At 45.7% G+C, this 27,915-nt stretch overlaps 2 protein-coding genes across 7 annotated transcripts in view; one reads left to right on the forward strand and one right to left on the reverse strand.

The window, feature by feature from the left end:
* Nucleotides 1–27,915, reverse strand: part of rreb1a (ras responsive element binding protein 1a) — a 39,985-nt gene that overhangs the window by 4,935 nt on the left and 7,135 nt on the right. Inside the window, exons 2-19 of one of the 4 annotated variants that reach the window (XM_061921436.1) lie at nucleotides 21,705–21,813; nucleotides 9,427–9,537; nucleotides 9,190–9,364; nucleotides 9,040–9,103; nucleotides 8,869–8,961; nucleotides 8,633–8,796; nucleotides 5,652–5,793; nucleotides 5,405–5,577; nucleotides 4,507–4,696; nucleotides 4,140–4,424; nucleotides 3,604–4,057; nucleotides 1,897–3,523; nucleotides 1,633–1,814; nucleotides 1,366–1,560; nucleotides 1,123–1,284; nucleotides 890–1,048; nucleotides 713–810; nucleotides 24–633 (exon numbers count right to left, since the gene is read on the reverse strand). In XM_061921436.1, coding sequence (XP_061777420.1) covers nucleotides 24–633; nucleotides 713–810; nucleotides 890–1,048; nucleotides 1,123–1,284; nucleotides 1,366–1,560; nucleotides 1,633–1,814; nucleotides 1,897–3,523; nucleotides 3,604–4,057; nucleotides 4,140–4,424; nucleotides 4,507–4,696; nucleotides 5,405–5,577; nucleotides 5,652–5,793; nucleotides 8,633–8,796; nucleotides 8,869–8,961; nucleotides 9,040–9,103; nucleotides 9,190–9,364; nucleotides 9,427–9,532 — 4,879 coding nt within the window. In that variant the 5' untranslated portion in view covers nucleotides 9,533–9,537; nucleotides 21,705–21,813. Of the gene's footprint in view, nucleotides 1–23; nucleotides 634–712; nucleotides 811–889; nucleotides 1,049–1,122; nucleotides 1,285–1,365; nucleotides 1,561–1,632; nucleotides 1,815–1,896; nucleotides 3,524–3,603; nucleotides 4,058–4,139; nucleotides 4,425–4,506; nucleotides 4,697–5,404; nucleotides 5,578–5,651; nucleotides 5,794–8,632; nucleotides 8,797–8,868; nucleotides 8,962–9,039; nucleotides 9,104–9,189; nucleotides 9,365–9,426; nucleotides 9,541–21,704; nucleotides 21,814–27,915 lie in introns of all 4 variants that reach the window. The other 3 variants (XM_061921435.1, XM_061921434.1, XM_061921433.1) reach the window with 3 other exon arrangements.
* Nucleotides 22,482–27,915, forward strand: part of LOC133569211 (neuritin-like) — a 68,056-nt gene continuing 62,622 nt past the window's right edge. Inside the window, exons 1-3 of one of the 3 annotated variants that reach the window (XM_061921439.1) lie at nucleotides 22,482–22,607; nucleotides 22,786–23,023; nucleotides 25,838–25,909. The gene's annotated coding sequence lies outside the window, so the exon portion shown is untranslated. Of the gene's footprint in view, nucleotides 22,608–22,762; nucleotides 23,024–25,798; nucleotides 25,910–27,915 lie in introns of those variants that run through there. The other 2 variants (XM_061921440.1, XM_061921441.1) reach the window with 2 other exon arrangements.

Raw genomic sequence — 27,915 nt, forward strand, 5'->3', positions numbered from 1 at the left:
GATAGCGAGTGGTTGGGGCCTACCTGTGTGTGACCTCATGTGTCGGGTCAGGTCCTGCAGAGACCAGAAGCGTTTGGCGCACACGTTGCAGATCTTCTTGCGTTTGTCCACTCGACCTCCCGACGCGTCTCCACCCTCTCTGCTCTTTGGCTCCTCCTCGTCACTGCGTTCTTCCTTTTCCTTGTCCTCGTCCTCCGACTCGCTGCTCTCGCCTGCTTCGCTCCCACCGCCGCCCTCGTCAGGCTCCACCTCCTTCTTAGGCCCCTCATCTTTCTCCTCTTCTGGCTCTTTGGCGACATCACTCTCTGCCTCCTCCTCTTTCTGCGGCGACATCGCCTTTGCCGGTGTCTCCTCGTTCAGGTGCGCCCTCTCGTGGCGAGCGAGGGTGGTGGCGTAGCGGAAACTCTTCATGCACACGCGACACACGTGCTTGTACTCAGGCTGAGGCTTGGCGGCGGGGGTGGTGCAAGCCGAGGAAGCGTTGACGCTGCTAGTCTTGTCCTTATCTGTCACCTCCTGTGGACTCTCTGTGGAGGGGGCGGAGCTAGACAGCTTGAAATCGATGAGCTTCCTGCCGAAGTTGAGGTCCAAACTTTTGTTGCTGTGACAGTCGTCATCGTCGGCGTTCTCCATCTAATGATAGATGAATATAAATTGATTTAGTCATAAATTAACAAATAAAGATAATATGTATAAGAAAGTGACTTGTTACCTTGGCACTGGGAGCTAGTTTAGTTTCTGTCTCCGCTGCCCCCTGTAGATCTGGCTTTTTAGGAGATTGTGGTTCTACTTGCTGAGCAGGACTGGACCCTGGTAACACACATTCATAATGACATCATCAACTAATGAGTGTGTTCTTAATTAGTATGTGCTAGGAGTGGGGGCTTACCAGGGCTGGGTCTGTGGGTGGGGCTGGTAGGAGTCGATTCCTCCCCCTGCGACTCTGAGGGAGTGTCTTTGAGGTCAGTGGAAGGGTCGGCATCAAAGGCTGGAGGCTCATCAGCGCTCTGTGGTTCTGTTACAAGCTGCTCTGTCTCGGACTGACTCTCTGTGGGTAACAGGAAGTAGAGTCAGAGCCTGCACAATATCATATCTGACGACGACGACAAGCGGCTTTCTTACCCGCGCTCTCTTGTGAGCCTTCGTCGCCTTCTTTTTTGATAACGGCACCGTTGCGTCGCAGTGTTCTGTTGGTAACGCCGTGTTTCCTCAGAAGGTGTCGCTCACAGTTGGACTTGGTAGAGAAGAATGCGTCGCAGCGTGGACATGGGAAGGGCTTCTGGCCTTAAATGGATGTACACTTTAGGTCAGACAGAGCACAGCAAGATGGCAGCGAACACAGAGTTGTAGCGAGGCAAGCGTTACCAGTGTGCGTCAACATGTGTCTCTGCAGGGAGCTGGCCCAGGGGAAGACTCGAGGACAGAAAGGACAAGTCATCTTCTGGACAGAGTTGGAGTACGCGTTCTTCTTCCCTTTTGATTGAGGAAGCAACACAGATGTCTTTGCTTCCTCTCTCGGGCCGCTGTCCTTGTCCCCGCCTCCTCCTGCTCTCTCGGCATCTGCTCACAGAGATAATTGTCAAGTTTCAAGTGTGTATGAGTGTGTGTGTTTGAACCTTTGCTCTGTGTGACCTTTCTTGGATGTGAGGTCGCCCGCCCCGGTCTGCAGGTAGGTGCTGAACTTGTTGGTGTCTGTAGTGGCGAGCATCTTTTCCACGCTGGCAAACTCGCCGCTGGACTCAAGGTCGACAGCGCTGCTCAGAACACTCTGGTCCTTGATGGCGAGGGTGGCGGTCTTCTTCCTAGTTCTCTTCCTTTTGGACAGAACCATGGAATGCAAACATGAGTATTCATTAATGATATGAAGCTGGATGATGCTTGGAGTCGCTTTCTCACCTGCTGTTGTCATCACTTGGTGGCTCCTGCAGGGCGGAACTTCCCGTAAGGTCTGAGGTTGAATCAGAAGCCGGCTGAGGTTTCGCCTCTAGCGTGGCCACCTCCCTCTTCAGCAGGTCCGGCGCGCCGGACACTGAGTGGATGATCTGAGCTATGGACGCCAGAGGCGGGAGCTCTTTCAGGGCGGTCTGAGGAGCTACGGATGAGGAAACGGGCTTAGGAAGGAGGGGCTTGAGGCGCTGAGGTCTTGTAGATGTGCTGAGGTTGGCGAGGGAGGTAGGGGGAGGTGTGGATCCAGGGGTGAACTGGTAGCAGCCCACAGGCAGTGTGGCCACCATCTTGTCTTCTTTGGCGACAATGTGCTGCTCGATGATGTTAATGCCACTTTGCTCCATCTTGATCTCCCGCTTCTCACTGATAATGGTGGCTTCCCGCTTCTGCCTCTTGCTGGGTATGGACAGGTCAATGGGCTCGTCTAGGGCTGGGCAGTCTAGACTAGGGGAGAGACTTTCCATTTTGACCCCAGGAGATGCCACAAGACCTCCGCGACCTTTGGCAGAGAAGTCCAGAGGCTGATCCAGTTCTTCGTGATAAATGGGGTTAGTCATTGCTTCCAATTTGATTGCCTGCATGGGTGGCTGACTCAGTCTGTTGGGGGCTGTGCGAACAAAGGTGACAGAGGCAGCCGGCTGAAGCGTAGCAATGTGCTCCTCAATCTCACGCTCCTGCACCTCAGGGTGCTGCTTGAGCAGGTGGTGGATGCAGTTTCGCTTTGCCAGGAAGGCAGCGCCACAGCGTCGGCACTCAAATGGCTTCCTCTGACAGCCATTATGTGTGCGCAAGTGGATCTGCCGTGCCCGGTATGTCTTCAGGTCCTCACCACAAAACCGACACACCGTCTCTGCTCCGGTACTTCCTGTACCAGGATCAACGGTGGTGGTACCTGTGGCAAGAGCGGTGGTGGCGTTTAGCGTGGTTGAAAAGACACACTTAATGTTTTTCTCGATGTCCTTCCTGGACGTCTTGGCGTGCTTCTTCCTGAGGTGGCGCTCACAGTTGGCCTTGACAGTGAAGGGGTAGTGGCAGACACGGCAAATGTACGGACGCTCGCCGCTGTGCGTGCGCAAGTGTCTTATGAGTGTGGCCTTGTCGGGGGCCACGTAATCGCAGATGTTGCACTGGTGAGGCAGAATCCCCAGGTGGAAGCGCATGTGAGCTTGCAGGACGCCCGAAAAGGAGAACACCTGGTCACAGAAGCGACAGGGGTAGGAGCCTTTAGCCGAGCCAGCATTGGAGACGCCGCCCTCGTTAACTGCTTTGCTTCCTGGTTTCTTCCGACTAAGCCCCTCCTCTTCATGCACAGCGGTGGTGGCTGCAGGCGGTGAATCAGACAGAGGACACTCAGCTTCCAAGTGGCTGCCGCCTGCTGATGAGGAGGACGAAGAGGAAGAGGAGGGCGTTTTGCAAAGGGTGGGGGTCGGGGGCGGCAGGCTGGGACTGATACAGCCCAGCGAAGCCTGCTGGGAACTCTGGAGGGGCGGTGGTGTTGTTGCAGTAAGGCTGGTGCGAGGTGTGATTGGAGGTTTGGGTTTCAATGGAGGCATTGCCTTTTGGTTTTGGACTTGACCTGCACGGAAGAAAAAAACAATTTTCTTTAAGAGATGCAAACGTTTTAAACAACACAATGTCTTGCGAGACCACACACACCTTGTCCTCCAGTGAACCCTGCAGCTTTGGCCAGTGTGGGGATGCTCAATCCCATCTGACTGGGGGATGTAGTGGCCACTTTCAGCATCTGCTGTATGTCTGCCAGCTCCATGATCCCGCCAACCTCGCCGGGTTTGACGCCAGATGTTGCTGCGCCAGCAGCGGTGGTAGCACCATCAGGCTGCATGCGGAAGCTTGCCTGGTAGGGCTGCAAGGAGAGCAAGCTGAGGGCGTCCCGCTGGGAAAGACCCTGCAGAGTGGACGCCGTGCCTGACTGGTCCAGCAGGGGGATGCTGAGTGCCGTCACCCCGCCCACTCCCAGAGTCAGACCTAGACCTCCTGCCAGGTAGGCGTGGTCTTGTGGCAGGCTGGAGCTCAGTTGCTCCACATGGATCACCTTGATGCTGTCCAAGTGGGCCTGGTGGATCTCATCATCTGTGGGTCCCAACTTGACCTAAGAGTAAAAGAAGCAGAAGTCTTTGTTTCATCTGTTTGAACTTAGAACCGCTTGGTTTACAGTCAAAAAGACACGGTACCTTAGAGATGTGCTTGAGACCGAGTGCCTCCAAGAAATTGGACTGCTTGGTAGAAAGACCATTCTTGGAGTCATTCTGACGTTCCTTGACATCATTTTTTTGGGTAGCGGTCTCTTCTTTCCTCTCTGCAGCCTTGTGTTCCATAGCATCCTTGGGTGTGTCTATATGGATGGTGCTTTTGTGGAGCTCCATGGCTGAGTGCAGTGGAAAAGCCTTGTCGCAGCACTCACACACAAAGCGATGGAACTTACTGACGCAGCGGCGAAGGTTCGTCTCGCACCAGACCTGACCAAGGCCACAAGGTGAGAACTTAGCCGAGATTCACACATAGGAAGCGACCTTATCAAAGACGGTGGTGGGTGGTTACCTGTGCAATGTGAGCAAACTTCTTGCAGGAAAAATCAATGAAGGCCAGGTCATTAAATCCGCTGGGGATGGAGGGATTGTTTTGGATGAAGGGGCGGCCGCTGGGGTCTTGGGGAAGGATCTTGTGGACGCCTGCGTTGTGACGCAACAATCCACGGTGGGTTCGGAAAGAAAGGCAGCAGAAGTCACACCTGGAAACAGAACAAGGACATGTTTTCAAACGTGAACTTCTCTTGGGAGTTCCTAGCTTGAAGATGTACTTTTAATGGAACTGTTTTTAACATGGCCGCTTGGTGGCGATAGTTCTCTTTGAGCATGGATAACTAGTCTACTGTAAATTACTGTGCAAGTGGTTACAATCACACTTGTCAGTAGCTGTAGATGTTTTTCATTAAGACGCACTCACTTTATGCTTCTACATGTCCAAAGAAACCTTCAGTCAACCAAGAGGAACCTGAACCACCTGACCCCCAAACTCCTCCCACACTGTATCCTCTTATGGACTGATTAGTGAGGATTTACTGCTAAATATTCTTGACACCCTCCACTGGGTGCTTAGCGCCACCTGCTGACGTCTTTCTTTCTACTTCCTGCTTTATACCTTGCTCCTCATCCTTACTCGCTCAAACTTGTGTTGACTGTTGTGTTGCTATAGTGACAGACTACTGTCCTTGTTGCCATTTGAGAAGGAGGGGGATAGAGGAGTTGTCACGGCAACCAGGTTCAGTGGACCATGAAAGATCAACCCCCACCTCACCCATCCATCCTGTTGGTCCTCCCCCTTTCCTCATTGCCTGACCCCAACAGATGGATACATTTACTGTCTTCATGGAGCCCAGACTATCTTCATGGGGGCTTGACGGCTAATGGCTGTTTAGAACCCTGCGTTGTGTGTGTACCTCAGTGTGGTGTCGGGGTGTGTGTCCATGTGTGTGTCCAGCTCAAGTCTGCTGCTGCAGGTCTTGAAGCAGATGGGACAGGGGAGAAGCTCCTCGTCCACGCCCCGGGCACCCGCTGTTGCTGCCGTAGTCGTCCCCACTGGGGACTCCTCAAAGGCGGAGTCCTCCATCACCTGTACGACATCATCCTTTAGCTCCACCTCCTACATGCTCAACTTAAACAACTGTGGGAACGTGTGCGGGTAACCTTCTTGGAGGGTGGCTCGTCTCCACTCTCGTCCTCCATGCCTTGTCTCCTCTTCATAGATGGCCTCCGCCGTTTGGTAGGTGAGGGGGGACTGACTTGGAGCAGGCCGCTGGCCGGGTCTTTCTCATGGATCTTCATGTGTCTGTTGAGAGGTGCCATTGTGCAACTTATCAGACTTTATTCATTAGACAGTTAATTAGTCAGTGCTCCACTTTAACAAATCACTGACGAACTTCATGTGACGGGTTGCGGGTAAAGAAATAGGAACAAAGAAGCTAAAAAAGGAGGTGAGGGGACAGGCCAGTGTCTATTAATAGAAACCCACGGGCAGCAAACATGACGCCCGTAAAAGGGTCCTGTGACAAGCAGTCATCAAATGTGACACCGACTGACAGGAAGTACTTTATTCACCAATCAAGTGGGGGAGAACGTTCCTAAATTGTTCTCTTACCCCTCCATTGACCAATCAGAGGACAAGGTGTCTTGCTGACTGTGTGTAGCAGGTTACATTAAGATATCATTTTAAAACTGTCGACATGTAACATGTAAGTAAACAACTTCCTGTGTTGACAGAGGAAGTAAAAAGATGAAGTTCACAGACTCATTTGAATGAAAAGGTCCTCAATGCTACATGACCAATCTTCAGCATCCTCTGGTGTTCAACAAGTGTACTGCCTTGATTCATATTGAGGTGGCGTAAAGTAAAACTGGTGTCCAAAGTGTGGCCCAGGAGCCATTTTGGATTGGGTTTAGTATCTTTATACACAAATTGTATCAAAGTGGTACGTCCATCCTTCAGTTTTTCTATACTGTGTGCGCACTTGGTTTGAATGTTGCTATAAGAGCATCTATCACTTTGTTTCCATTCAAAGACGTTCCTGTCCTTTCAACCTCACAAAACTAACCATGGTTTTCATTGCGGGCCACATTGCAGTTATGGCTGCATACAGGGGGCCGCTATTAACAGCGAATAATATGAATTCGCCTATGCATTTCATTTTTGTACTTGAAATTTATTTTTTACTTACACAGTGAAAAAATATCAATAGAGCTTACGGTAAAATAACTGGCTTCTCTGTCATCAGAATTTTACTGCCAAAATATACAATGTTTTTAACAACATATTACCACAAATGGAAAAACAGTATCACTGTTTTTATGAAAAAAACAAAAACTGGCAGCTTATTTGCCAGAATAATTTATGGTGTTTTTTACAACATATTACTGTAAATGGAAAAACAGTACCCAGGGTTTCCACATAATGTATTTGACTGTGCCCGCCACAGCAAAATCATAGCCGCCACACATTAAAAAAATGAAGGTCTTTATGTGGAAACAATATAAATTAATATTATGTATTTTAGCTTCCAGAAGAAGTCACACAAAGTCCTACTTCCAATAGATATTACCTCCCGTTCAAACACATTTGTCTCTGTGCTTCACACAACACTTCCTCATTTTCCATCATTCCGCTTTCAGGCCCAGACGGTGTGTTTGCAAACATAGGAAAAATTAACACCAAATCAAAACCACAAGAAGGTGAGTGTGAATGTTGTCCGTCTATTTGTGTTGGCCCTGTGATGAGATGGCGACTTGTCCATGGTGTACCCCGCCTTCTGCCTGATTGTAGCTGAGATAGGCACCAGCGCCCCCCGTGTCCCCAAAGGGAATAAGCGGTAGGAAATAGATGGATGGAAGAATATAAAACCTTACCACCACCAGGTCGTTACAGTGTGAATGGATATATATAACCTTTTGCGCACTATTTATGCACCAAAATTTGGCAGCCAAAACTTTGATCACCGAAGACAGCGCTGTTGAAACTGGATGATGTGATGAAGTAATAAACAAGATGCACGGGATTGTCTGGAGCATAGTCTGCATGTCTGCAATGTGGACGTAACTTTAATGTATCTGAGATACACCAGCGAACAGCGACCTACAAAATGTGCAAATATTAAGAGGACAATGGCGGTTATTCAGGAGAGAAAGTCCAACTGGAGCAGCAGCGCAAAACGAGTGAGACGTCATGCTTGCTACACCTCTATCGTCAGGGACATTGAGGAGTCTCTAAACATGAGAACAGTCTATAATAACACCCACAAAAGATGTTAACTTTGTTACTAGTTGTTTTTTTTTTAAAGGAAATTCAATCAAGTCCATTGCATAATAATAAACACCAACAACTGAAAATATAGCAAAACGATAGAAAAAAAGGATACATGAATTATAATTAATAACAGATTTGTTTTTGAATGTATGTGTACATGTTTTAGCCTTTTTAAAGAAAATGATCGCAATCTATGCAAATTATATGATGATGTCATTGTGACCGACCAAGCACCCACTGCCACGGGTATCTTGGAAATCCACAGGAAAACCTGGTACCACAGTTTGTTTTTTTTTTTCTGAGTTTAGCTGCCAGTTTAACATAAAAAAAATGTTTTACCATTTTTCCATTTAAAATAATACGCCATAAAAACAACATTTGGAGATTTAATAATAATATTCTGTTAGCTCAATCAGGTGTCATTCTTGAGTTTGACACCTGTGTTTTACAGTGTTGGCGGCAGCGACTGTTCACACCGGATAGAAAACATCCGTATGCCAACAAATGTTTCAACGCAAAAACACACAAGTACGTGCACACACGCACACACTGCAGGGACCGTTGTTTTGTCATGTTTGAGGCTGGCTTTAACTGATAAATGATGGGCGTATCCCTGTGTGCGTGTGTGTAAGAGTGAGAGATAGAGTGGGGGGTTGGATGGTTTGATGTACCATTTCCTGTACAGCCCCCCCCCCCAAACAAACACACAGGACCAGTGGAGTCGTTCTCCAATCATGGTCGACTGGAGAACGGGTTAATGGCCAACTTCCTGTCACTGAGGCATTGTGTGTTTTGGGTTTTGTGTTACTTTGTAACTCCTCCTGGCTCGAAGGGGAGTTTATGGTGAAGAGGCAGGAGAGCGAGCACATACCTGTGCATGTTCCCGTTGGTGGTGAAGGTCTGTCCGCAGACGTTGCACTTGTATGGTCGCTCGCCACTGTGCACCAGCATGTGTCGGTCCAACGACGACGCCGAGCTCAGACATTTGCCGCAAATGCTGCACGAGTGGTCCGTCGCCCCCGCGTCGGTGTTGTGCTACGGGCAGAAAATGTCCACGGTTATCGTCAATGGCGGCAATTCCGGCATGAAGTTGAAGTAACTGCTCACCTGTCTGATGTGCATGGTCAGCTGATGCTGACTCTGACAGCTCTTGTCGCACAGTGGACACACGTGAGTCGAGTGGTCTTCTTTGACGTCCTGCTGCGGACAAAACGGACGACTCAGCAGGATGGGATTGACGGCCTTCACCTCGAAAATGGGGGCGGGGCTTTTGCTCACCTGGATGCGTCGTACGTTGCGGCCGGGTGGCGCTCTCTGAGCTGATGTCTTGTTAGGGGAGGGGCTTCAAGCACATTATCATCATCATCAGTGTTTATTCAACTTTGCTTAAACACAAAGGTAATGGTGGCACGTCGGCCATGCTGCTACCTTGGGGAGGGGCCAGAGGTGGCGTCACTTCCTGCTTCTCCTTCACCGTTAATGGACCCCGCTGCTGACATTACCGCTGACATCATGGCGTTGATGGAGGACAAGTCTCCTCCCCCGCTGCCGCCACCTTGATCGCCACTCTGTAGCGTCTCGTCGGTGGCCGCGTCAGGTTCATCTAGTGGGCGGGGTCATGTTATTACACCTTAAATCACTCTTAAGAGCCTTTCACGAACACACCTGTTGTGCCACTCTGAGGCGTGTCCTCTTTAAAGTCCGCCTCCTCACCATTCATCATCGGGCTGGCTCCTTCCACTTCCTGCAACTCCTCTGTGGCGTCCTCCATGGCTGCTACTGAAACGCACCACGAAGTAAAACAATGTCACATGATAGCCACAAGATGGCGCCCATAGCTTGTCACTCATTTTTATAAGGAAACCACTAAGAAAACATAATTTTTACGACATCATAAAGGCCAGGGACACGTTAAAGTCATGAGAGTACAAACGGAGGTCGCAGCAGCATCATGTATTTGTGGCGCCCGCGTGACCCCTGTCCTAAAGAGGCATCTTGGCCCGCCGCCCACTGGACTAGGGGGGAGAGTTTACAACGTGTCCCCCATAGTGCCAACACACCTGTCCACTGACCCAACACACACACAAAGTTTTTGAAGAGATGAGGAGGGACCATGATGGTGAAGGAGAAGAAATGATGACCATTTCCTGTTAAGCTTCCCCCACAGGAAGACGCTCTCCAGAGCTGGCCACTTCCTCATCCAGCTTTGTGTGTGTGTGAATCAGTTAGAAAAAGGCTGAAAGTTTTTTTTTTTTTTTAAGATAAACTATAAAAAACATTATAATTGAGAACACACCTTTCTTGTGTGGACTCAACAAAGTGTCCTCACAGTAAAGAAATACAATAACACACACATTCAGTTTGTATGATTTTAATTAATCAGTTTACTTCCTGTTTTTTTCAGGAAAGTAAAGGATGTCGACGACTGCTGACAACCGTCCCTGCATGTGTGTAATCAATGACCTGCTTGTGTCGTTAAAAGGTATAGTGGCAGGTGCATGCACACACAAACACACAGCTGTGTCGCTGCATGATTTTGTTTTACGTTAACATCTCGTGTGCACACACACTCACACACACACACAGAAGTATCACTATTGGCTGATGAAGTGCTAGGGCAGCAGTTTTTACAGCCGGCTAAAAACGAACAGCAACAGATGGTTGCAAGAGGAGGAGGAGGAGGAGGAAGGAAGGATGGATGGAGCGCTTCTTAGATGGAAATGAAAGATGGATACAGCAGTCAAAGTCATCCTACAATCTTCTACTGTTACCTTTGACCTCATTTCTAAGTTCGAACGTTAACACGGTTAATAATGACTCTGCTTGTCGTGATCAAAAGGATGCAAGACAACCACATCTGCTCCGGGCCGTCACTCACGGCGAGGAGTTCCTGGTGTGATGCACCTGTGTGAGGATGTAACACTTGACAGCTAAGCAGTCCGGCAGGTTTTTGGGGGATGGATTGTACACTCCAAGTCACATTTAGGCGACTCGCTACCATTTTGCAGCTTGATTAGCCAGCTCTCGCAACGACGCAAACCGTCAAAAGTGACACCTGCTGTTTAAAGTCAACATCCCAGACGTAAAAACCCTTCTTGTTTCTCCACGTTACATCCATGTTGGTGTCTTTTTTTTCTTTTTTTGAAGGCGTGCTAGCGGGTGTCGGCTAACAGTCTGAGTTTAGCATCAGCCATGAACACAAGGGAGGAGGGGGAGGATCCGGTGACCATATGTTGACTATTTATTACCTCCTAACTGTCCTTCTTCCTCCTTCTACTCCTGCATCTCGCTCTGCAAGGCACGCCAACCGGATTCCTGTCAACATTCCTCAGAATGGGCGCACAATAGGCGTCACAACAGACAAGGTTTCACTTTTATCACACCCGCCGTGTAGCGTTTTCTGATAAAGAAGCTAAACTATTTTGTCACCGCTACAATGTAGCATCCGAAGCTAACTTGTGATGCAGGGCCTCAATGGAGTACTAGTATGCCAGTCCTTCTGTGCAATGTACATTCTAGGGCAGCGTTCCTTAATCATAGGACCAGGACCCACTGTTAGGCCGTCATGTGTTTCTCAGCTGTGGCCTGTTGTAATACACACCACTTGTAGCAGTATTGACAATCTCAAACAGAAGAAGTCTGGAGCTAAAGTCAAAGTCAGTCTTAAGCGCAAAAATTATGACTAACGTGGAAAAGCTGTATTTCTATTTGCACCTAAATTTTATTGACAGTATTGACATATTTTTTATTATTTAATATGAATTTAGTTTACTTATTTTAGCATTACATTGAGATAGGCCCCAGCGCCCCCCGCAACCTCAAAGGGAATAAGCGGTAGAAAATGGATGGATGGATAATTGTATGTAAATGTATTTTTAATCAGTTATTCATGAGTATATTTGGACAATACTTATTTTTCCAATCAGCCTGACCTAAGCCTAAGGTGTATGTGTTAAATAGATAATCTTTGTGATTACCACATGTAGGGATGTCACGGTACGAACATTTCTCATTATGGTTATTGTGACCAAAATTATTATGATTATCATTATTATCGCAGTATTAACAAATGTATAAAAACAATTAAATGTACCTATACTGAAATATTAAAGAAAAAAAAGTTGGAATTTAAAAAACAAAACACATTCAAAATGATTTCCTTTGTAGAATAAAATTATTGTGAATAAGAACCCGGTTGTATGTACCTCAGATATAAATTGAATGTGCATATGAAAGCAACACACACATTAAACAAAGTAATATGACAAAATCCATCCATCTATTTTCTACCCCATGTCTCTTTCGGGGTCACGGGGGGTGCTGGAGCCCAAATACAATAAAAAAAAAAAAAAATGAAAATTGTGAAAGAGGGCACCTTATGGAGGTAAGAGATAAACAAATAAAAACAAATGTAAGAATTTTGCAAGAGGGCACCTGATGGCCATTAGACGTAACTGCACTTTTTGTCCTTCCATCCATTTTCTACTGCTTATTCCCTTTGGGGGCGCTAGTTCCTATCTCAGCTACAATCGGGCGGAAGGCGGGGTACACCCTGGACAAGTCGCCACCTCAACGCAGGGCCAACACAGATAGACAGACAACATTCACACACTAGGGCCAATTTAGTGTTGCCAATCAACCTATCCAAATGGATAAAATCAGTGTTCATGTATGAGATGTAGTCTTGCACATAGGGTTGCACAACTATGGCTAAAATAATAAGCACACTATTTTTTATCAATATCAAAATCACAATTATTCATTATGTAAGGCACAGGGTTGTGATCGCAACGCCATCATGTAATTCGTAACTTCTAGTAAAAAAAAGCTAAAGATGAATGTCATCTATTTTGTTCAATAATAGTATCAATGTGTCAGATTTTTCTTATTACATAATGCCATTATATCTATTTTTACATTTTCACAGAGGTATTTTTTGTTATCTACACTTTGTGCACCGCAACTTTCTCTGTGCAAATAAGACACGTCGGGGTGGCGTTGTGCTTAACAAAGAAATATTGCATCTCCCACTTTTCCTGGAATTGTCTTTGCACATCACGAACCATTACCTTCACTGCAGGGTTTGAAAAAGACATGTTTGGTGCTGTGGAATATATTTGTATTTAGCCGACATACGGAGAATAATGTAAATTCCGCAATGTGTGTCGTTCCGATTTTCCTCCCTAAAGCAACACGGTGGTCGGCGGATAATAGCTGGGAAAGTACTAAAAGCGAGCGCAAAAAAGTGACGGCTCCCGGAGTGTTATTCGGCGCCATATAGAAATATATGTAGTGTTCATCGTGTGAGGCAATGCAAATTAAACAATAAAAAAACAAATAACGGTTTGAATTGGTCCAGGTTATCGGGGATTGTTATTACGGACGGACAGGTGTCGCGGTGTGACTGCAGCCAGGCACGTAAGAAAACCCTCGTCTCCATGGCAACGTTTGCTTTCACTCATTTGCCGCTTTTCCACTAACGCCAGGGAAGGCAACCCAGAACGTTGAAAGAGCCATTTTGGACCCAAATAACACAACGCTGTCAAGCGCCATTCATATAAAACTTGTGAGCCGCACTAACATTAAACTTTCATATTAAGGTGGGGGCCGCAAAACAATGTCTCGCGGGCCGCGTGTCAGAGACCCCTGTTTTAAAGGATATCTTTATTTCATAAACGCATTCATGTCTTAGCACAACCGACAGTCCTTGAACCTGTTGATTAATTTGAGCAGTGCTGCCACCTAGCTGGAGGCTTCCGTATTGTTCAAGAATGAAAAAAGATGCTAATCCTGGAAGTCCTTTGACGCTCAGGGGGCCCACCCCACTATTTGAGAAGCTCTGTTGTAAGCTGGTAGTGCTTTGAACCTGAAGTCAGGGTGCTAGCCCTCATGGATGCTAACTGAAGTGTAGCTCAATGTGCCAACATGGATGCTGGTGTTAAAAAAACCCAAAGTTATGAAAGAGTCTATGTCTCCTGGCAACAGGAAGTTGACACTAAGCGGAGTCACAGGAGATCACTTTGCTGCTTCCATCTCACACTCAGCTGCCAGCGCCCATCCTCCACGCTCGCACTCTCTTGACAGCAACGCAACACACACACAGACAGACACACACACACACACATACACACACACTGCATACACTACTATCAAGAGCGCTCACTTTACTTTTTCATGCTCTATTCCATCTTTCTTCCTTCCTGTCTCCATCTTGTTCAATTTCCTGAAACTTTCTCAGCCCCTCCCTCCTCCTCCTCCCTGTTGCATCAGCTCCCTCACAGCCTCCTCTATTTTGTTGTGTAGTGCGTGTGTGTGTGTGCGTGCGTGCGTGCGCACGGTGGAGTTTAGAACTGACGTGATAAAGTGTTGAGATATCATCGGACGTGTGTCAGCTTCACTGTGGCAGTGGAAGGGGGCAGGGGGATGGGGAGCAGAGGGGCGGGGTTTAGCCAACCAGTGTGGAAAATGTCTGCCAGCTGTCAGCCAATGAGCTCGCAGATTCCTCCACTCTCTCTCTCACACACACACACACACACACACACATCATGTCTCTTTACACACATACACATTCCATACCCTCCATGTTTTAACTGACATCTTTGAAACAAATTACTAAGTATATGTTTAGCAAAACAACATTAAGATTTCCTGGTGTGGAGCAGAGGGTGACCAAAGTCGGGCATGGGGGCCGTACAACTTAAAATTTTAGAGACAGATTTTCATGAAACTTCCAGGAAATGCCCAAAAATCAGAAAAGGAGCAACTGCTTAGTTTTAGGGTCTAATCCAGATTGTTTTTATTACATAACCTTACATTAACGCTTCTGTATAATGCTAGCTAGCAGCCCCGCAGAGACAAAGATGGCGAGACAGACAATGGCGTTCACTCAGCATCTTTTATAAGGGGCCCAGGGTTTCCATGACATGTAAAAAATAAAAGCCGCCATTCCTTAAACTTTAGGTTTTTGTGTGAAGAGATATATACCATATTTTCCAAATTATAAGCCGCTTTTAGCCCTGCGGCCTTAAAAAACTGTGCACCTAATTTATGGGTTTTTCTTTGCCAACAACCATAATGTTTTGTATTCAATGAATAAGTGAAGTGAAATTATATTTATATAGCGCTTTTCTCTAGTGACTCAAAGCGCTTTTACATAGTGAAACCCAATATCTAAGTTACATTTTAAACCAGTGTGGGTGGCACTGGGAGCAGGTGGGTAAAGTGTCTTGCCCAAGGACACAACAGCAGTGACTAGGATGGCTGAAGTGGGGATCGAACCTGGAACCCTCAAGTTGCTGGCACGGCCACTCTACCAACCGAGCTATACCGCCTCATATGAATAGTTTTCATATTACACCGACAGACACTGAAAAGGTGTGTTATTGTTAGTGCTATGGTGCCATCTTTTGGAGCAGTTCACTCACTGCAGGTGCTGCGGGTTGAAAATATATTTCCTGTTTAATGCTTTAAACCGGAAGTAAAACAGTTCATAGCATTTCTGCTTGAAAGGACTCCTTATTCATCACTACAAGCAAAGTTTGTAAGTTTTACAATATAACAAAAACAAGTCTTACTTACTAAACCGTCCCATATGTGATGTCTGTAGGAGTGTTTTCATACGCCCTATCATAATGTAAAAAAAGCTAGCGTTGTTTGCATTAGCGATTATGCTAACAGGATTACAAGTGTCTGTGTAGGCATTAATAAATCACAATATCACTCTTTTTGTATTGTTTCAGTTTCGTAAATTCACCAAAACGTCACCGTGATATTACTGAGTTTATTTCACTCTGGAGAGCTAGCTTCAGCAGCTAATGGGTTCATGATGATGACTTCTGCTTTGTTTGATCAGCCGTTTTACTGCCGCGTGACAAGCACCGTTTGCAAACAATTAAGGTATTTATATAAACATTTACAAATATCTCCCGTACCATTATATATCTGCGACTTTTATTCCAGTGCGGCCATTATATGTAAAACTATTTTTTTCTTTTAAAATTTGGTGGGTACGGCCTGAATACCCGTGCGCTCTATAGCCCAAAAAATACGGTAAACTATTATTTACGCATTATGGACTAGTGATGCACTGAAAATTCTGCCACCCAAAAAAGACTTTGATCATCGAAACAGCACTGCCGAAACCACTTTGACATCAGGCTCGCTGCAGCTCTCTCTCACCGTTCGTCGCCGAAATCGAGTTTCAGAAGAGTCTCTAACCACAAGTAGTCTCCAATAACATCAGACAAAGATGCTAGATTTGTTGCTTGTCATTTTAATAAAGGTAGTGCCAGTACAAGGATTGGATAAGTCTCTAGCAACTTAAAAAATTCTCAGCTATGTGTGTTATATAAGCAGCAACAATTGAAAAATGGAGCAAAATATCTAAGAAAAATATTTGTTAATATTATTACTTATGACACAGATTTGGATTTAAATGTATGTATAATTTTTGGGGGCCTTTTTAACAAATAGTTTTGTCAAATGAACTATATTAATCAAATTCATCACACTTTTAAATATGGATTAATCATGATTAATCACAGTGAAATACCCTGCTTACATAACTGCGACTTGTCCAGGGTGTACCCCGCCTTCCGCCCGAATGCAGCTGAGATAGGCTCCAGCACCCCCCGCAATCCCAAAAGGGACAAGTGGTTGGAAATGCATGGATAAATAAACCTATAAATTTGATATAGAATATTTTGGCACAAATGCAATTTCATTGTCAGAATGTCATACACCAGGGGTGGGCAACCCGCGGCTCTAGAGCCATATGCGTCTCTTTAACGCCGCCCAAGTGGCTCTCTGGAGCTTTTTCAAAAATTTATAAAAAATGGAAAAAAATTAATTTTTTGTTTTAATATGGTTTCTGCAGGAGGACAAACATAACACAAACTTCCCTCATTGTTATAAAGCACAATGTTTATATTCAACATGCTTCATTCATTTGAGTATTTGGCGAGCGCCGTTTTTTTCCTACTAATTTTGGCGGTCCTTGAACATGGTTTGTTTACATGTATAACTTTCTCCGACTTTCTAGGACGTGTTTTATGCCACTTCTTTTTCAGTCTCATTTTGTCCACCAAACTTTTAACATTGTGCATTATTGCACAAAGGTGAGTTTTGTTGATGTTATTGACTTGTGTGGAGTGCTAATAAGACATATTTGGTCCCTGCATGACTGCAAGCTAATCGATGCTAACATGCTATTTAGGCTAGCTATATGTACATGTTGCATCATTATGCCTCATTTGTAGCTATATTTGAGGTCATTCAGTTTCCTTTAAGTCCTCTTAATTCAGTTTGTATCTCATGACACACTATCTATATGTAATATGGCTTTTGCGGCTCCAGACAGATTTGTTTTTGTATTTTTGGCCCAATATGGCTATTTCAACATTTTGGGTTGCCGACCCCTGTCATACACAATCATGTTTTAAATGTTTTACTTAAGTGTACATAATTTATTTGCTCAAAACCTGGTAAAGGTATTATCTAAACTCCTGTCAGGGATTTATTTTGAAGCAAAATTATGTACACGTATGCATTGACCTAAGCACTGACTTATATAAATCCCACGCCGCTTTTAAGGTAACCACCTGATGTCAAGGTAAAGGAGCTCACACTAAATTGATATAATGAAAATTTAAAAACAATAAAAAATAATTATGAGATTCATCTGCAACTACACATATTAATGCTATCATTTTCTGTAATTAATAACACAAGTCCATCCATCCATTTCCTACCGCTTGTCCCTTTTGGGGTCGCTGGAGCCTATCTCAGCTGCATTCGGGCGGAACGCGGTGTATACCCTGGACAAGTCGCCACCTCATTGCAGGGCCTCAGGACACAAGTTAACTCGTTATTTTGGACAGTCCTAAAATAGGTATATGCCCATCCATTTTCAACCGCTTATTCCCTTTTGGGGTTGCGGGGGGCGCTGGCGCCTATCTCAGCTACAATCGGGCGGAAGGCGGGGTACACCCTGGACAAGTCACATTCACACTCACATTCACACACTAGGGACAATTTAGTGTTGCCAATCAACCTATCCCCAGGTGCATGTTTTTGGAAGTGGGAGGAAGCCGGAGTACCTGGAGGGAACCCACGCATTTACAGGGAGAACATGCAAACTCCACACAGAAAGATCCCGAGCCTGGGATTAAACCCAGGACTGCAAGACCTTCTTATTGTGAAGCAGACACACTAACCCCTCTGCCACTGTGAAGCCCCATATACGTGTGTGTGTATGTATATAAATACATATATATACACACACACATATATATATATATATGTGTGTGTATGTATGTATATATACACACACACACACACACACACACACACACACACATATATATATATATATATATATATATATATATATATATATATATATATATATATATATATATATATATATATATATATAAAATAAATACTTGAATTTCAGTGTTCATTTATTCACACATATACACACATAACACTCATCTACTCATTGTTGAGTTAAGGGTTGAATTGTCCATCCTTGTTCTATTCTCTGTCACTATTTTTCTAACCATATGCATGTATAGTAGATGGCAGTATTGTCCTGTTTAAGAGTGTCACAACGTTGATGTTTACCTCAGACAAAAACGTGACCGTTGTTGTTGTGTGTTGTTACCGCGCTGGGAGGATGTTAATGAACTAACAATAAACCCACATAACAAACCAAGAACTCGCCCTCGATCATTCCACAGTTATAACGTCTTTGGGCAGGCACGCTGTTTATATTGTGGGAAAGCGGACGTGAATATATATGCCCCAGCACCAATTATGCAAATTATATGATGTCATATTGACCATGCTTCTAGCCACGCCCCCATCGCCACAAGCATATTGCCAATCTGGGGGGAAAAGCTCTAAGTGGATTTTTTGTATCGGTCTTTCAGAAAATGTCTGTAATGGGATAAGGAAGAAGTCATGACGTTTTGGGTCTGATCTGGTTTCAAAGGGGACCTATTATGATTTTATTTTCATTTTTAAAACCCTTCTTTTTGGTCTGCATATATTTTGCTGTAAAGACATACCTTCAAACCACATTTTGGCTGCGACCAGAAACAAGCCACTTTTAGAGGCCTAGTTTTTACGATGCAAATCAACATTTCCTTACATTGCCCCCTCGCGCTGATTGAGCCTTTGTTCAATCAGCCATTTTTGTAGTTTAGGAGAAAAGCTTTCCAATACTTACTGAATAATATATTATTGTAAAATATTTTCAACTTTTGAGTGACAGATTTTAGCATCAAACCATAAGTGTACGAGCATAAGTCACACTCGGAGCAAAAAAGAACCGGAGAAGAAACTTTAGAAGAAAGGCTTGAAATGAACGCGTCTCAATGGTTCGTTTTATGTCTGTGGCCCCATTCATCTTAAACATACTAGTTTTTGGTAAAATCATTTTTTATATGCCCGGATGTTAGTGAAGCTGTTGTCTTAAATAAGAAGGCTAAGCTACAAGCTACACTACAAATCGAGCTAACATTACTACATCATTCAAACATTCACGGTTACTACATACCGTATTTTTCGGATTATAAATCGCTCCGGAGTATAAGTCGCACCGGCCAAAAATGCATAATAAGAAGGAAAAAAACATATCTACGTCGCACTGGAGTATAAGATCGCATTTTTGGGGGAATTTTTTTAAATAAAATCCAACACCAAGAATCGACATTTGAAAGGCAATTTAAAATAAAGAATAGTGAACAACAGGCTGAATAAGTGTACGTTATATGAGGCATAAATAACCAACTGAGAAGGTGCCTGGTATGTTAACGTAACATATTATGGTAAGAGTCATTCAAATAATTACAACATATAGAACTTGCTATACGTTTACCAAACAATCTGTCACTCCCAATCCATAAATTTGATGAAATCTTCTTCCTCGATGTCGCTTCTAAACAACTCTGCCAACTCCAAAGGTATGCGCCGCTTCCTCTCGTCGTTTTCTGCTGCATATTTCACTACATCCAGCTTGTAATCTGCAGTACATGATTTCCTTTTCGGTGCCATTTTTGTTCAGCCCTTCACAGTTTTTATAAGTTACCGCCAACGGTGAAATTATCCCTTTTAATAGCTACGACAGTAGCATATAGCATACAGTAGTTAGCATTCCATGACCCACAATGCACTTCTGCCATGACCCTCCCCCGCCGAATTCTTATCGGTTGACGTGTATGTGACGATTGCTGACATGTGTGTGTGACGATTGCTGATGTGTGTGTGACGATTGCTGACATTTTCTTCGTCTCTTCCGCGAATGTGATAAATAATATTATTTGATATTGTGTAATCTGCAGTACATGATTTCCTTTTCGGTGCCATTTTTGTTCAGCCCTTCTCATTTTTTATAAGTTACCGCCAACGATGAAATGATCCATTTTAATAACTATGGCAGTAGCATATAGCAGTTAGAATTCCATGACCCACAATGCACTTCTGCCATGACCCTCCACCGCCAAATTCTTATTGGTTGACGTGTGTGTGACGAGGGTTGACATGTTCTTCATCTCTTCCGCGAATTAGATAAATAATATTATTTGATATTTTACGGTAATGTGTTAATAATTTCACACATAAGTCGCTCCGGAGTAAATGTCGCACCCCCGGCCAAACTATGAAAAAAACTGCGACTTATAGTCCCAAAAAATACGATACTCTTTTATTGTCTCCTCCACTGCCATAAATAGTAGGCATCGACTATGCCTTTAAAAGTAGCTTTTGGAAAAATCTGCATATTCGAATTGGTTGGCACACACAAAAAGACAACTTCTTCCCATTGAGGCACATTGCCTCAAAATGAAAGAGTTAGCTATGCCCATTTTGACCTGTGTTGGTTAATACCTCCAATAACATAGAATTTCTGTTCTTAGTGCTGCACTTTGGGCATGTTGTCGTGCAGATTACAAGTGCACGTACATAAATTAAAAATGTCAGATTCATGCAAATATTCTTGGTAAATTTCTACCATGCATGGATAATCCGCTGACGTCACCGGTGGGGGAAAACGTTAAAAAGTTTTGCAAATGTCAAACGCTCGTTTGGCGGAAGTATGAAGGAAGGCAATAATATTTAATAAAAATCTTCGCAATGCCTCCACGGTTTGATTTCACATTTTCGGCACGTATGTAGATCCCAAATACACAAAAGCCGGTAACAATAGGTTAAAAAAATGTTGGTTTTGCATAATAAGACTTTTTAGACTTAGGGACGGTATGGATCGGTTGGGAGAGTGGCCGTGCCAGCAACTTGAGGGTACCAGGTTCGATTCCCACTTCTGCCATCCTAGTCACTGCAGTTGTGTCCTTGGACAAGTCACTTTACTCACCTGCTCCCAGTGCCACCCACACTGGTTTAAATGTAACTTGGATATTGGGTTTCACTATGTACAGTGCTTTGCGTCACTAGAGAAAAGCGCTATATAAATATAATTTACTTCACTTCACTTTTTTTTACTATTTGGAGATAGGGTCTAGTTTGGGTCTTTTCCAGGTTTTGTCGTTCAAGGTGGCGGTTGTCATGAATAACCGGGAGTAGGATTGATCCATTTATACGATACGGCATGTCCATACATATTTTTCTAACTCTTTTCTTAATTGATGTGAATACTGGATCTCTGTATCATACTTAAAATACCAAAACACAATTGGATGAACTCATCCAATAATGAAAAGATGGAAAACTAGCAAATGATAGGGGGCGCCATGCGAGAAGGGGTAGGGGGGCAGGACAAGCCAAAAGGCACTGACTTAAAAAAAAAAATTTCAAATGGGAAAGCAGCCAGGAGGTGGGGGCGGGGACAGGGCGGCATCCATGCTGGGGCATGATGGGAGGAAAAAAAAAAAGAAAGAAGGAAGCGGCGTCGGCGAGCAATTGGAGGAGAGGAGAATATTTACCGTCCTTCTCGAAAAGCGAGAACGTGCACTCGCTCGCGTCGCTCTCGGAGGGGCGGTTTGCGAGTTGGGGTGGGGTTTGAGGTGTGAGTGCCTGCGACCACTGCTCACACTGCAGGGGGGGAGAGCACAGAAACACCGTCAATTTATACACACACAGTGCAAACAGGTATCAAAACACTGCGCCCAAATAAGGGCGCTTCCTGCAAACAGGAGCACAATATCAGGACTAATTCGATTGATTTTAATGGATGTAAACTTCACTGCAGTCAGGGCAGTCAGGTCAAAGGTCAACAGGTTATAGAAGTGCATCATGGGTAAGAGAGCGTCGTGACGGCGAAGACCAGGCGATGCACAAAGAAGATAATCTTTCAAGCGAGGTGAGGAAGGAAGGATAGGGGGAGGAAGGATGGAGTATTTAGGGATGATGGAGGAGGAGGAGGAGGAGAGCGAGATTAAGAGCTTAAAGAGACGCTAATTAGAGCAACTAAAGATGGACAAGAGACAAAACATTAGCAGCATCTTCCTAGAGGACCAGAGAGACAACAGACAGTACTAAGCCACGTGGTTATCTGCTGACATATTTTTATTAGTAGCATCGACAAAGTTAGTCATTCTTCTTTTTCTAATGTTGGATGAACTATTCTAAAGCTAAGGCTAGCAAAAGGTAGCTCATGATGCCAACCTGAAAAACAAGCACAGACCACCTGTTGTACCACATGAAATACAAATACAAACTAACGACTTCTCAACTGCAGGACGAAGCAACGACTGCTGGAGGAAACGATGCTTCCAAGGAAGACGGCAAAAAACAAGCACGAGGCTGAGATGTGGAATGTTCTGCTTTAAGAAAACGTGCACGGGCAAGTGCCGACGGCCTGAAGCAGCGATGAGGAGGAGGAGGAGGTAAGAAGGCCAGTGTTCTTGTGCATAAATCACACATCGGCACTTTTTGAAAGTTGCTACATACACAACAGGAAGTGACATCACCACGTGTCACTGTGTGTTCGTTGCTGAATCTATGTTCATTAAAACGGTTGTAAATGTTAACAGTTGACACTCGCATCCATTCCTATGTGTCAAGGCCGCCGTGATTCACGGGCAACGCACCCTACATCGGATAAGCGAGGGCGGCGAAAGTTGCGGGAAGAGGAAGTGAGAGAGAATCCCGCTCGACCTGATGAGCAGAGTCAGTGCGTCCTGCCGCCAGCATCTCTTTTGGAGCTGGAGGAGCGCATCTCCATGCAGATGAGTCGCTACACGCAGGCGCCATCATGTCTGCTCATGTGGGATCAGGCTCCGCCCCCTCAAAGGAATCCCAGGTGAACTTTTTTTTACTCCCACATGATATTCCAATCCAATGTATAGGATGCTTCGCCACAATTTTAAAGGCACGTGATAACGCTATCGTCACATCACTTCCTGTATGGCAGCAACATGTGTGTCCACTTTCACCCCCCCTGCACACACACAACCTTCTTTTGTAATTACACACATGGTCGCAAGGGTGGCGGGCGGGGCCATACGGAGTCAGAGAAGAGGGGGGGGTCCATGTCAACGTGCCGAGCAGCTGTCTCGCTCTCACACACGTCGACAGGTGCCACAGACAGCCAACGACCTCCCCATCAGAGCGGCATTCATTCTCAACACATGCTAACCTCCCTTTTCCATCAGCGTGGACACCTGACGCTTCATTGGCAACATCAATCGCCATGGAAACACTAATACTGCATCCATGCACACCTCAGACTCGTTGACGAAGTCACTCTTTGAAAGAAGAAACACTTCCTTATATGGCTGTTTTGATGCAATCATTTCATATTAAGATTTGTGCTTCTGCCCGCATCACATCAACCCACACAGCTGCACAACAAGCAACACATTCATACTGCACTCACACACACACAGCTGCCGCACACACGCGCCGCCTGTGTGCACAATTGGACACAGAGACAGTGTCAAAGATGACATCAGCACTTTTGTGTGTAGTCTCGCTCACACGTCCCACTGCAGGGGGCGCTGCCACGCACAAAGCCACCGGCCATCCCTCAACATCATGATTCAGTATCAAAGTCATTATGTCACTTCCTGCTGAGACATATAAAACATGCTCATCTCGAGAATTATGGCATACAACTAATATGGGGGATGCTGCTCTCTTGTACGTGTCAGGTGACTTGAGCTGTTGATGTGCAAACACGCTACAAAAAGTTATTTCCCTCACTTCCTCTTCCTGTTTTCTTGCCATCTTTTCTCCTCCACCGCCGCCATCTTTTCTTTTCACCACCACCGACCCCCCCTTTCTGTGGTTGATACAGGCCAAAGTACAAGGCCACGCTCTCGGCCAATCAGAGCGCAGTATGCACGCTACCCTCCCATCCCATATCGGCCAGCTGTAAATGTGTGAGAGAGAGATGTAAACTGTTGGTGTTGCCAGGCAGAACTAACTTTTTCCAGTTGTAACCAGTCAAATTTATTGATAAGCTACTCCAATAATCAAACTAAAAACACTCTCTACAATCATTTCACATCACCCGATTAGGAAAGACAGCCGACCCGCAACATTGAGGTACTTGTATGTTACAATAACACACACGTTGCTGCTGAGCTCACACAAACTAAAAGTGATGCTGCTTTGGTAGTTTAGACTTTACAGCCGAGCAAAGTGCTGCTCCAGATAAAACGGTTAATGTGTCACTCACACACACACACACACACACACACACACACACACACACACACACACACACACACACACGTGCGCGCACACACTGAAAAAGTCCCAGTGAAGACGCCACTTATCAGCGCGGCAAAGATGCTGAAACAACAGGGTCCCATCCTTCACTTCCTGTCTGGAGGGGAAACAGGAAGCGATGGGGGTCTCTTGCGAGATCGAGTCAGTTTCCACCCCTCCTCGTCATCCCCCCACAGGCTAACAAGTCACACAACTGACTACATTGCCCACAATGCTCCCTGGTTTGTACAGAGGGGATGACAGAAGAGATGGAGGTTTGTTTTTCTCATGTGCATAGTTAACCTGGCTCTAGTGTGTGTGTGTGTGTGTGTGTGTGTGTGTGTGTGTGTGTGTCGGGGCGTGGTCGCTGAGGCAGACCAGGTTTCAGTTAAGTGAAAAAGACTCACAGCCTCTTTGTGTGTCTGCCTCCAGGCAAAACACACGCATATAAAAGGCACACCTGAATTGTGTGTGTGTGTGTGTGTGTGTGTGTGTGTGTGTGTGTGTGTGTATGTGTGTGTGTGTGTGTGTGTGTGCGCGTGTGTGTGTGTGTCTACCATTGAGGAATTTTCCCATGGGAGGTTTATTGTATTTTCCACAGAAAAGTTGAATAAAGTTTGCTGGGGAACATCACCGCAAACCCCCCAATACACACTTGAGACCCCCCCACCCCAAATACCCCGCCTAACTAACAACACGCACGCATCCATGCTGCCTGTTGCTGAGCTGCGTGTACGTGTGTGATGTTTGGTCTGTGTCTGACAACAAGTGAACCTTCACACACTAAACTCCATTGACAAAACAGCTACTCTAGCAAACATCCTGCACTCCTGATAAACACGATCCACTGCCTTTGCTGATGATGACAGCAAATGTAGTTGGAATGTTCTGGATTCTCCTCCCTAAAACACACCATGTCCCCATCCTTCAAAGAGATGACATCTCACTTTTTGTCACAGTTGTAGGAACGGACGACTGGAATGCTCACCGTGGCCAATGAGCTCAGCAAACCTTGGCAGGCGATGGTCACATTGGTGCAGATGTTACGCAGGGGCTTCAGCAAGCGCACGCTGCTCGACATGGAGAGGAGCTCCGATCAAAGTGGACTTTGTTGTGCGTTTACAAGGAGGATTTGTGACATCACGGCGGGTTTGGGGCCACTAGGTTGCGTGGAAGAGGTGATGTCAGGAAGTGTGTGTGTCATTATGACAAGCGAGTGATGACGCGAGCACATCATTGTCATCACATCACACCAGCTAGCCAGCTAACATTAGCCAGCTGACACGGTTGACTCGCCCGTTATCCAAAGAAGTTGGAAGTTGAACTACTACACTGTGGCATCACTAAACCGACATACTGTATATCACACTCAGGTTAACATCAATGTGTGTGTATGTTGCAGGTAACCCCTCCGAAAAAAGACAAGAACAAGTCTGGGGGCATGCTGGTGCGCCGTGGTTGCCACGACAACAAGGTGTGTCTCGTGTTTGCAGAACAAACAATGGTACCTTTTCACAGAAGGGAGGGGCTGCATGTACACGCATTCCTCTTGTGTGTGTGTGTGTCATCTAGGATGGTAATCTGTGATGTCACCACTCTGTGTGTGTGTGTGTGTGTGTGTGAGATTAGCGCGTGTCCACAGATTAAATAAGGATTATGTGTCATTCACATGCTGCGACTCCATCAGGCTACTTAACGACAACGCACAGCGACTGACTGCATCTTCTCCTCCATCAATTGTTCTTTTTAGATAGCCAATCAATCAGAGCATTGATCAGCGGGTCAACTGGGCTAAATAGCAGCACCCGTAATTGTCTTTCTGTCAACGCTGCTGCGCTAATCCGGCACTAATCACCCCTGCCCCCACTCCAGCATCATTAGCCTGTTAGCTTTACCACTAGCATGAAGCTGCTACTTAACACCATCCTAAACACAACCAATCAAGGGGCCCGGTGCAGCATCCTCAACTAAACCCTCCTGCCACAGTGCGGGGACGAGTCCAGGCGCGGTAGAGGAGAGGAGAAGCTGCACCGGCAGGAGACCTTTGACCTCACGACCAAGTTAAATGTTACGTGAAAGTGCTCGCTCGTTATGGTTGTGGTTAAAACTTAATCTGGTCGTGTTGATTTAAGCGCCACAACTTGTCTCCTCCCTCCTCCTCCTTCAGCAGCCAGCTGACAAAAGTGTTTAGTCAGCAGCAGAGGCAAGCGGGGGAGGAGAAGGGAGGGGGAGAGGTACTTCAGGAGCGTTTTAACTCTTTCCTCGCTGCAGCGGCTAAAATAGTGAGGTGGGGGGGCGGGGTTAGTAAATCTACTTCCTGTGTGTCGCCAAGCTCCCAGCAGGCCTCGCTTCTGCAGCGCACAAGGCGTGTTGCTGCTGATGGGAGGTCAGACCTGTTGTATGGGATGCCTGACGCGCTCGCTATGATCGGGCGTGGCCAGTCGCTGGCGCTGATAAGCAGCTTGAAGCCAGCAAGCACTGCTGATACACGCCGAGGACCGCCTACCACGGCCCGCCACAAATAAAGACATATTTACCGCCGGGCCAAAGTCCGAGCAGCTCGGCTGTGAAAGAATGTCACAGTGGACGGACGGGAGGTGGGGGGTAGGAGGAGGAGGGGGGCTGTGTGTGTGTGTGTGTGTGTGTGTGTTTCTGTGTGGTGAGGGGGGGGAGGATGCTCACAGAAGTTTATCTGTGTTTCGGAGATGTAACCATATTGACCACCTTCACCTGCGAGCCCTGCAACTTTCTATAAGCTGACATCATGGTGTCACAGGATGATGAGGACAAGGGAGGAGGAGAGGCAAACAGGAAATAAGGCAGCCTTGTGCAGGAAGCAGACGAACTTAAAAATGTGATGCATTCAGAAAGGTCAAGTTGATCCTTGTGTACGTGGGCACGTCACATGACCGTGTTAATGACCACGCAGATGCATGCCGGACCAAACGTCACAAAATTGAAACTGGCCATTTAAGAAGGTAAACTTGCTTACAAGAGTAGATCTTGTTTGTGTGCATTTTACACAGAAGCCAGAGGACATGAAGTCCTTTGCAAACGCCTTCTCCTCTGATTTTGGATCAACATTTGCAAGACAAGTGTCTGTTTGATTAGTTCCAGTTGCAATAACCATCCACCTGCAACAACACTCTCCTTCCCTCTTCATACACACAAGGGATAAAAGGAGCTGACGACAAGTGTCATGGTTGCACACTTCCCTTACCATTTGGCACAATATTGCACGTCATTCGCTCAACCTGTACAAAGACCTTTAAAAAGGATCAAAACGGCATTGGGGTGGGAGGATGTAATGACAACCCAGGTTTTACTCAAAGGTGGTGTCCCACCACTGTTACAACTCTGATGTTACCTCCAAAAACAAAACCCCCTTTAACGTGTTGGTAACAGGGGAAAAGGCTGCTTTTCCAGTCAAAAGTGGCTCCTAACAGTTTGTAAACAAACCCAACTAAATGCTAATCTCAC

Source organism: Nerophis ophidion, linkage group LG15 (assembly GCF_033978795.1).
Source record: "Nerophis ophidion isolate RoL-2023_Sa linkage group LG15, RoL_Noph_v1.0, whole genome shotgun sequence".
In the NCBI taxonomy this organism is placed as follows: Eukaryota; Metazoa; Chordata; class Actinopteri; order Syngnathiformes; family Syngnathidae; genus Nerophis; species Nerophis ophidion.